Source organism: Crocodylus siamensis, chromosome 1 (assembly GCF_052110815.1).
Source record: "Crocodylus siamensis isolate JL-2025a chromosome 1, ASM5211081v1, whole genome shotgun sequence".
NCBI lineage: Eukaryota > Metazoa > Chordata > Crocodylia > Crocodylidae > Crocodylus > Crocodylus siamensis.
In genome coordinates, this window is record NC_143395.1 from 55,182,096 (window position 1) to 55,192,939 (window position 10,844).

Below are 10,844 nucleotides of genomic sequence, written 5' to 3' on the forward strand. Positions count from 1 at the left end.
TATTTATTTTAATGACCAACCATATCTAGTCTGCCTTAGGGAATCAAAGGCAGAATACTGCCCATAAAAATGTTGCGGTTTTCCTGTATTTACACTCCATCTTTATAAACAAAAATCACACAGAACAGGTTTGATATTTGTAAATCCCTGTTCAAAACTCCAGATGGGTTTTTGCATCGTACTTCATTACAATCACAAAATATATCTGGTTCCTGAAAATGTTTCTATATCAAGTATATGAAGAATGCTTATGAACCATCAAGAACATGGCCTTTTAAAAACCATTCACTAGGTCTTTTTTACATTTACACACACTTTTGGTTAACAAACTAATCTTAAGTGTTGCTATCAATAGAGCATAGGGGAACAATTAATAAAACCCTCCCTAAAGAAAAAAATAACAGACATTTATTTGTATCCAGTGTTGTATGAAATGGCCCCTTTGCCACATGTTCAATATTCAGGGATTATCCACTGTAAGGAAAGTTAAAAAGCCCATCCATGGCCTTATTGATCTTAGGGAAATGTAGCTTTCAATCCCTAATACTGGAAAGACCCACAATGTTGTGGAAGCATGATATACTTCAATTACAGAAGACTAAAGCATTTCCTTTTCACGTTTTAGGTATTGCCCACTGCACTTTGAAGTTATCTTTCTTTGTGGCAGTGGGCAGACTTCACAGATAAGTTGAACATTAAAAAACATGTGTTATTTGAGGTAGGAATTGGCAAGAATCTGCAATAAAATATTTACTCCCGAGGAAAGAGATTGAATCAAATCACTTTTTTTACAAAAAGGAAGATTTAATTAGATGAATAGGAAAGGAGGCTAAGACATCAAGGACAACCTTCTGAGAGAGCACTGTAGATGATCTAGGAGCTGGGGTGTACAAAATAAAACATTCTGATCTTCTGAAATAATACTCCTGATACATCACTAACTGTGAATCTTTCCTGATAAACATAGCAGAGGATTTCCATCCAGTGGCAATGTGTAGGGGGGCACGTGCACCCCCTCAGAGCACTGGTGCACCCCCAGACCAGCCATGCTCCCCGCTTAGGTGATGGGCAGGGGGGAAGGCGGGAGCACCAGTGCCCCACCTGCAAGTGCCAGTCAGGGAGTGGGAGCGCTGGATGTAGCACTGTGGCCACTTCCGGGAGCACCATGGCCACTTCCTGGTCAGCAAGATTGGCCTTGGGTTGACACCCCGGGCCCCCACCACACCCTCCACTCAGCAAGATTGGCTGCAGGGCCCTCCCCAGTCACTGACTGGTTGCTGGGGGGGGCACGTCCCCCTGACCAAGGTGGCACCAATCACCCATCCTAAGAACAAAACCAAAAATATGAGTATTGTTCCTTCCCAATTATTATTACAGGCACCATTTTACAAGATTTAGAAAGCACCTACAAAGTTCATTAAATAAAAGGCTGTAACTAATGATACCCAAGAGATGCTGTCTGTGTCAGTTCAGTTCATGCAAAAAGAGCAACACATTTCATAGACATAGATTTCATAGACATCAGGGCTGGAAGGGACCTCGGGAGATCATCGAGTCCAGCTATTTATCTTTAGATTCTGAACACCTGGATTCAAATCCATTTAAAATTTAAAAATGACATGACTTTAATGGTCTCAATCTAGGAAGACACTTGTTTAAAAAAAATCTACCATCTCACTTAGAATGTTTAAAAGTCTCTATGAAACAAAATGAGCTACCAAAATAGCAGGCAAGATTCAGATAAGAATGCGTTTCTTGCATCCCACGCATCACCTGAAACATGTCTGACTGTACACAGGACTATCTTTCCCTTTACTATCTTTATCTTTTTCATATGCACTTAGATTTGCTCAATGAAAATCTAAATGCTCAACTTTAAACTAGTCTAGTATAAAACTAGACATAAGGACAATGGGAATAGAAAACTGAACCATGTTTATAAATAAGCCCTCCCCATAGCTCATTTTATCAACTATTCTTTTTTGTTTTTTCATAATATCTTTCAATCATGTTTTTCACTAAACAATACCATATTTCACTAATTTTACATTTTACATTTACTTTCCCATCTGGGACTATGGGAACATTTAAAAATGGAGATTCCTAATTTAGTAATAAATCTGCAGCTTTTATGTAGTTCTTAGCAGTCTGCTTGACAGAGCAGTACTCAGTTGTACTATTTTCATATGTATTTAATGTATTGAATCATAGAATCTTAGGTTTGAAGGTGAACTCAGGGGTATTTTATGCAATCTCCTGCACAGATATAGCATGTGCTATTACTAAACCATCCCAGACATCTGCTTATTCAACCTCTTTTTGAAAATGTCCAAGTAAAGATATTCCATAACTTCCCTAAGCAGTTTATTCCTTGGTCCTATGGATCTTACAGTTAGGAAAGGGGTTTTGTTTCTTCTTTCATTGTGATTTAAATTAGCTGTGATTTAATTTAAATTAGCTTGTACTTTGTGTCATGTTCTCTGTCACAAGGGACAACAGTTGTTACCTTTTTCTCCCTCTTCCTCAGTTTCATTTCAGTTAAATTACTTCTGATTTACTAGGGCCCCATATTTTCCAAGTACTTCACAAACATTACACAGTAAAACCTAACAGCAAAACAGCATCCTCTAGTAGGTGGGCAAATAAATATAAGTAGATATGGGTCATGCTTCATACAGCAGCACTAGGTTATATGAGTGCAAGGAATAGCCTGTGCATTTTTGGTCACACAGGATTCAGCTCATATTTTGATAGGCTCTAACTGTTTATATCAGTTGCAAGTAACCTCAGAATGCATTAAAAGATCATCATCTTAATCTTTCATATTTTAACAGACTATGCAGCAATCTGGCAGGGTAACTTGTGTACCAATATAGATGATAAATAACAGAACTACTACATGTAACAATTATAGGACCCTAGCGGGACCATACTTTTCAACTCTGTCTCATACCATAGTATGTCACTGACCATAATCCTAAAGTATCCATGTTCCATGCCAGTTTGGTGTAGGTTTGTTTTTATTGATAAAAGCTTTAGAAACATATTAATATCAGTATTAAAGAATCATAGTTTCATAGTTTTTAGGGTCAAAAGGGACCTGAACAGATCATCAAGTCCGCCCCCCTGCCCTGGGCAGGAACGAGTGCTGGGATCATATCACCCCAGCCAGATACCAATCCAACCTCCTCTTGAAGACCCCCAACGTAGGGGAGAGCACCACATCTCTTGGGAGCCCATTCCAAAGCCTGGCAGCCCTAACAGTAAAGCAATGCCTCCTGATATCAAGCCTGAACCTGCTCTCAATCAATTTGTGGCTGTTATTCCTTGTTATCCCAGGTGGTGCCCAGGGGAACAAAGCCTCACTTATTTTCCGCTGGTCCCCCCGGTAAGTTTATAGATGGCCACCAGATCCCCTCTCAGTCTTTTCTTGTGGAGGCTGAATAGATTCAGGCCCTTTAGTCTATCCTCAAGGGCCTGACCATAAAACTAAAGTTATAAAAAGTTTCTTTTCTAAAGAATTCCACTGTGTTTCAATTTTCCTGAATAAACAGCGGGGGGAGGAGGGGTTGCCTTATTTTGTGTCTTGTTCCACAATTTGGGCTTTTTTTGGTAGAGAGTAATGAGCTGGAGTGAAGAGAGCATAACTCAAATATTTTAAATAGGCTGCAAGGCAAATAGGAAGGTGAAAGAGCTAGAAATCAAGAGTTGCTGGCTCCCAGTACTGTGCTCAGGTCACCTTTCCAGACTGTGGTGGATCAAAAGGATTTTTGGAAATATATTTGGAGGCACCAAACTGGGGAAGCAAAAACAAAGAAAACCCTGGAAGGGGAGAGAAACTCTAAATAAAAGTAAGCAAAAGCAAAGAAATCAAATGAGAATAATAAAGCAACAAACAAACTGTGGAGGTAAAATTAGATAGAAACAGTAAAAAAGGTCATGAAGAGAAAAAAAACCTAATCCTGTCTGAGGGAAAAGGACCACCTGCTTTTTCCATCTTGCAGAGGGAAGTGGGTGGAAGAAGAGAATGCAGCTTCTGTGGCTTTTTTTCTCCATCCTCCCACTCTTAGGGAAGGCTTTGTGCAGAGACACCGCAATGCAGACTTGGATTGGAGTGAAGGGAGGTGCCAGGTCATCTCCTCTGAAGATCCTTCTCCTTCCCATTTTCAGTGCAGGGAGCTGGTACACATTAATATATCAGAAAGTATATTAACTTATCCTGTTTTCTACTTGCCTGTTTTCAGGGGGATGGGGGACTTCAGCCAGGGATGTGGTTGGGGGAATGTAGATAAAGCAAGGAAGTAGATAAATAAGAATTACATAGGGCATTTAAAGGAAGAAAGCAACAATGGAGAAAAATGGACAGTGTTGTTTATTCTCATCATGCTAAAAATATTGATTGTTCTTTACAAACACCAAGATGGATAGGGAACTAGAGAGAAAGGAATAAAGCTGGCCATGAAAATACAAAGAAACAGAAGAGACCCACTGCTTTATGTGGATTGTATTCATTATTCTACAGCAATAACATCTAAAGTATTTTTCTGGCAGACAACCTGCAGAAAGTATTTAAATTCCCATCCCACTTTTGCTTCTCTTCAGGAATAATGTAACAAACTGAGAAAGGCATTTACATTACTTAGCAAATACTTAGGTAAATGATTCAGACAAATATCAAAAAGGATTCAGTACGTTCTAATCTGTGGTTAAAAACCTCCCAACTGGAGACATCGGTTTCATACACTTATACTAATTCCTGGTCTAAGGCCATTTTTTTGAACCTGCAAAATCTGTTTTGTTCTCATTATCATAGCTTTTTATTTTAGTCAAATAATCTGAGAGGTAGACCCTTGCCTTTTTGAAATTCTGTGTATATGGAATTTGCTATATAGTCCTTGCTGACCATAGAAGTAATATCTTCAAAAATGTCCATCAAGTTGCTTAAGTGAGACCTCTTTCATAAATTTAGGTCATCTATTGCCAGCTAATTTATGTTGCACAGGAATTTCTCACAGAATCCTTCAAAATTGTTTCCCTTGTTCTCCATACAACTCATGTTAACTTAATCGGTCTGTAATTACTAGCTATAACTCATGTCCCTACTGTGAATAATGTTGCCAATTTCCAGACCTTGGAAGTCTGATCTATCATCCAACAACTCCTCAAGACCCAGAGTAGCAATGGTGGGAATAACATGATTGTTATATTGCATGGGTAAAATTGCATGGCTAACAGCGTAGGTAGGTGCCCTTCATGCCATTTATAAATGCTAGAAATGGAAGGTAAAACAATTAAAATTTAATATGGCTATACTATTATTTCAGGGCCAGCCACTACCAGCCTGTATTAAGTAGTGCTGACCTTAACTCCATGCAGTGACTCTTACTTGCTCTTAGTGAGAGAACAAATGCAGGCATAATAAGAGTATAAAGGCTCCCCCAAGTGTAGGGACTACAGCTATGAATAGTGCTTATATAAGCCACAAAAAAGAACCAGGGTCCATGTACGCATGTGGTATCTGAGCTGTTCCACATGCAAGTGTGGCACATATATTTCCTGGATGTGGATGGAGTTATTTTTTCACATTTAATGATACAAATCCATTATTTGCATGTAAACCTTGTTATCATAAAATAAGAAATCAGCTCTTTCACTACGTTATTGAAATAAAATTGAAGGGTTTACTACATTTTAAGATAGCCTACTAAAGCAGGGGCAGCATCTTTCTGAAAACAGTTAAGACTCTGTTTTTGTAACAGTTTCATGGGTTACCTTGTCTGCTGGTGTTAAGTTGGCACTGTTCAGTTGAGGTCAGTGGAACTGCACCAGTTTTCAGCAGCAATGAAAGTGGCCCATAGCTCAGACAGATGCAGTGCTAATTACAGGCTCGCACAGCAGATCATTCCAGGCTCCTGGAATACAAACCCAATGTACTGCTGAAAGTCTACCCTCCAGAGCACAATTGAAATGTTAGTTAAACTTCATTTTGTGAATGTATGAATGACTTGAAGGCATTTGATTGGAAAGATAACATTTGAGACCCTTAGGATTATTCAGAGATGACAATATACATTACCGAATCAAGCCTTCCATAACATCAAAGTTATGATTTTTGTCCCCATCAACAATGTTTTCAGAAAAATTATGCCTATAAGCTGCATTCACACCATATTGTCCCTTCATGTTGAAATTAAAATATTTTAATACTGAAGGCATTTCTAGAAACCAATTTTAACTTGTGAATGACTAAGATCTTCCAGAGAGACTGCCATCACATTCATAATACGTCTGCACTAGCACAAAAGGGAACATCTCCTGCTTTCAGCGATTTGATAAGAGCAAGGGTAAAAAAACCAAAAATGTTGTATACAGGAATTACATTAAACAGAGCAGGTAGGAGGTTGAGAGCAATTCATTTCCATTTATTGAGTTTATAGGGAAAATACAGTACTCTCAAATTTATTATATTAGAGAAAATAATGATGCTTTAAAATATGCCCAGATTCAACTACAAAGATTAAGCAGTTGCATTCTGTTTTACAGAAGGTCATGCATACAAGGAAGAGGCATATGGAATTGTTTCAGGAGTTAAATCAGAAGTTTCAGACTCTAGACAGATTTCGGGATGTACCAAAATCAGGAAGTATGGTGAGTATTATGTTGCATTTTTATTATTTAAAATAATTTTACCTATGGACAAAATAGCAAGTTTCACACCATTTTTTTTAAGGTATGATTCTGAGCTACTCTTAGCCCCAGAACAAACAATCAAAGACGTTTGAAAAATTCTAATTCATCAGATTTCATAACTAGGCGGTAACTAATTCATTGACATCAGTATGGATGACAAATAACTGAACTGATAGGAGCACATTTAAAATTAGTTTTCATCTACCAGATCCAAAAGATTTATGGCCTTATATTGTGAGACACTCAAATGTTGATTGGTGTTAGTGCTAGCTCAGCTTGAGGATTCAAAGGCAAGAATGCCCATTCCAGGCTTCCCCCTCTACCCTCTTGCTCCACCTCCCCCCAGGGCTCCCCCAGTTCCCCACCCCCTGCCCCTGGCACCCCCCTGTTCCTTGAGGTTCCCCCCACTCTGTCACCTTTCCCTGCCTCCCAGGGCTCCCTTTTGCTCACTTTTGGCTGCCCATGTGGACTACACCAGGGAGCAGGCAGAGACGGGTTAACCTGCCTACCCCCACACTAGGCTGCCACTTCTCTCTGAGCTGAGCCCACCCAGAGAGCTGCAGGCTACCTGCAGTAGCCAGGCAGGTGTGTTATCTCTCCCCTAGGGCAGACAGCATGGGCAACCACAAGTAAGCTAGTGTGGGGGCTGTGGGAAGGGGGTAGTGAGCAGGGATCTGGGGCATGGGGAGGGCAGTGGGGGCAGTGGGTTTGATCCAGATCACCTGGGGGTCTTTAAGAGGAGGCTAGATGTACACCTTGCTGGGGTCGTTTGACCCCAGTACTCTTTCCTGCCATGGCAAAGGGTAGGACTCGATGATCTGCTCAGGTCCCTTCCAACCCTACCAACTATGAAACTATGAAACTATGTTTACACTAAGGTGTAGGCTTGAGTAGCTATGCCTTAATATAACAGAAGCTGAGTAACACACATCAGAAGGGCATCAAATCCTGCCCTGAGTTGAGCCATGTGCTCAAAACTAGTTTCAGGTGCAAATGTGCAGACAATGCAGGTATTAAGAGCTCCAGGAGCCACCCCAACTTACCATGTAACACAAAGAAAGTGTCTGAATGGTTTAATGTGTCCAGTGGGGGGGTTAGTTTTGTTTTTTCTCTCTCTTTTTTTGTAATAGCCAAGTGAGTATTATATCATATGTAAAAGTATCTTCAGCTAAATTCACTCACAGTTAACACACTCTGTGAAGTACGCAGTGTCCCTGTAGGACTGAGTCTTGTCTGCAAGAGTTCTATAAATATTTACCATTTGAAAAATCAGGCAGTCATTCCTGCTTAAATGTTGTCTGTGCACAGCAAAAAAAGAAAGAAAAAGTAAATTATAATCTGATTAGATTTGATTAATAATAGGAAAGGGAATAGTTGATTCTCCTTAATTAAAATAGCTAATTTATAACTTACTGTGCCACATTTATTAATCAGTAATAATACTATACTAGTGTAAAAATGCAAGTTAAAAGAAAATATTTGGCTTGAAAGTCTTTTCTCTTTTATCTATTTGCCTAGAGCTGCACTCAGCTCAGAGGGACAGATGTTCAGCCAATGTAAAGTCAGTGAAGCTACACCAATTTACACCAGTCAAAATCTGTTCCAGATTTTTTGCTCCTCGGGGCTTAGTTAAGTTTTAGCTGTGGTCCATGAAGGCACACATCTGATTCTGGCATTCCCTTCCAATTCAAATTATGCCTTTTTTCTTTTCTCCTTTTTTTTTTTTTTAAGAATTGAACCAACTTGAAATATCAAAGGAAAACTTAGCTGGAACAATTTTGTTGTACAAATCTGAGATGATTTTGATATGAAACATGTAACTGGCCTAAGGCTTATGAAGGGTTTATTAATAAGCAGCAGACAAATGGTATGCTCTACTTCTCAGGGCTGGGGTGTCTAGGGCAGGGTAACTGGGGCAGCTGCCCTGGGCACCACTTGGCACTGGGAGATGAAAAATAGCTGTTACTCAGCTGCACAAACACAATTGCACGGTGCAGTGGCAACTGGAAGCTGTTCTGTGTGTCACACCTCTGTTTCTCAGGTGCTAGATAAGATATTAGATTGCATAACTGGCCAATACTGGAGTCCTAAACAAGCCCTTCTCTAACATGTGGAATTATAGTAACATGTTGGTAATATAATGGTCAGCCTTTAGTCTCAAAATTCATTCCTCCCATCAGAAACAGCTTCATCCTGCAACATGTTTAGAGCCCTCAATTCCCCTAGTAGTCTACAGGAAGAGGCCTTTCACATCCCAGCTGGGAGCAGTTCTACTGGTATCTCATAAACAGATCACCAAGTTATTCCAGTTTCAAACCAAGCTAGCAACCTCTATTTTGCATAATTCTATAATTCAAGATCAGAGTATCTTTTCATTTATTTTTCCCTTGTTTCCTTTTCTACCAAAGTGTTAATGAATTAAAGCTTTCAGTGCTAGTCTGCAACATGGCCTTTGCCATTTTCTATTCAAACTTGGCACTTGCTAGAAGGAAAGGGTTTAGCTGGCAGCTCAGGTTATGAGGCTGCCAAAGTACTGATTGCTCACAGAGAGGGAAAGACAGAGTGGTGCTGAATACCAGCCAGTTTGGCTCCCTTCAAAGTCACTTCCTCTCTGTGACTTTATCATCTCATGAGGCTACCTCAGTGATCAAAATTATAAACAGAAAGCACTTCATTTCCTCCTTTGATTTATTTCCCTTTTCTCTTTTCTTCTGTTTTCAGGAAAACCCAACACCGAACAAGGCTCCATGGGACAGTTTCAAAAACACAAGTGAATACCAACACTATACTACGATAAACGTATTAGACACAGAGGCAAAAGATGCTTTAGAACTAAGACCAGCAGAATGGGAGAAGTGTCTGAACTTGCCTTTAGATGTGCAAGAAGGTGACTTTCAAACAGAAGTTTAGCAAAATTTAAACAAACTGAACAAACACAATGAATTATTTGCACTGACACTAAAGAGACTTTGAGAAGCCTGACATTCCTGTCTGAACATTGTGACTATTTTATGTCAGGATCTTCATGTGCCAAATGTCAGTGGTTTTTTCGTACAGTATATTCCCACTGGTAAAGCTAGTGGAGAACCAGGTGTACAATTCTTACCATCGTGTGTTGTAAGTACCCGTGGAATGGATTTGTAAGGTAATCTTTATAGATAAACCTCAAGCAACGATTCATGTTGTAACAGCTTCATTTGGTTTAGTTTTCAAAAAACTTCACCATGAAGCACAATGTATATATTTATGCAGTTTTTAAAGTTTATAACAGTCTGTTTGGCCATTACTACACTTTTTACTTTATAATATAAAAGCAAAGTTTTTGTCATTAAATGAATGTCTGTTGAGCTACATTCTTCATTGCTTTAAATGCAATAAAGTAATAATCTCACTTTTATATGAATAATATATTTCACATCTTTATTATTGCAGTTTTCTCTGGAAAGCTCAGACTAGCTTTCTCTGCTGCAGCTGTGTATAAAATATTTAAAATGTTGTATGGTGTAAATAAACTTTTGTCTACATATCAGTTTTTTTAGTGCATTTTATTTTGGATTTGTTGATCTTAAATTTGCATATTTATAAAGTTTTCTTTAAAAACACAGATACTGAAAATGTATTCAGAGTTGTAATAGCATACTGTTATAACTCCTTTGAAGCTAATAATTTCTCAAATGTAATAGTAGGTTTGTATAGCTGTTCTGTATTTTCTACTCAGATATTCTTTGGAGACAATGTACCATGTAAATTGGACGTGTCAGAATACTGCTCCAATTGTTCTATTATATAAGTATTATGTTTTTTCTGTCTTGTTGCAGAAAGACAACTAATAGAAAATAAGTAAGCTACTATGCACTACACCCCAAGGAAAATGTTGATTGATAATCATTAAATTTTGTGCATGTACATAATGAGAAGAAAGCCATTTGTGCTTCTTGTTGCTGTATAACAACAAGAAAAACTTTTGCACTAATTAACAATCAAAAGTCAAACATATTTCTTAAGGGGTAAAACAGTGTGCTTCATATTATAAATAAAGACATGTAATTTATTTTATATCAAGAACTATACATTTAGGACTAAATCTACAAATGGATGTAGGCAGCTAGCTGCTTCATCCCATATTTAGTGCCTACATCTCATATTTAGACAAT

At 38.6% G+C, this 10,844-nt stretch overlaps 1 protein-coding gene across 3 annotated transcripts in view; it reads left to right on the forward strand.

Annotated features, from left to right (window-relative positions):
• The window catches only part of ADGRB3 (adhesion G protein-coupled receptor B3), a 706,322-nt gene extending 696,120 nt beyond the window's left edge, over positions 1-10,202 (forward strand). For all 3 annotated transcript variants that reach the window (XM_090034594.1, XM_090034587.1, XM_090034599.1), the window contains 2 exons: positions 6,544-6,648; positions 9,412-10,202. In XM_090034594.1, the coding sequence (XP_089890720.1) occupies positions 6,544-6,648; positions 9,412-9,600 (294 nt within the window). In that variant the 3' untranslated portion in view covers positions 9,601-10,202. The remainder of the gene's footprint in view (positions 1-6,543; positions 6,649-9,411) is intronic.
• The last annotated feature ends 642 nt before the right edge of the window (positions 10,203-10,844 follow it).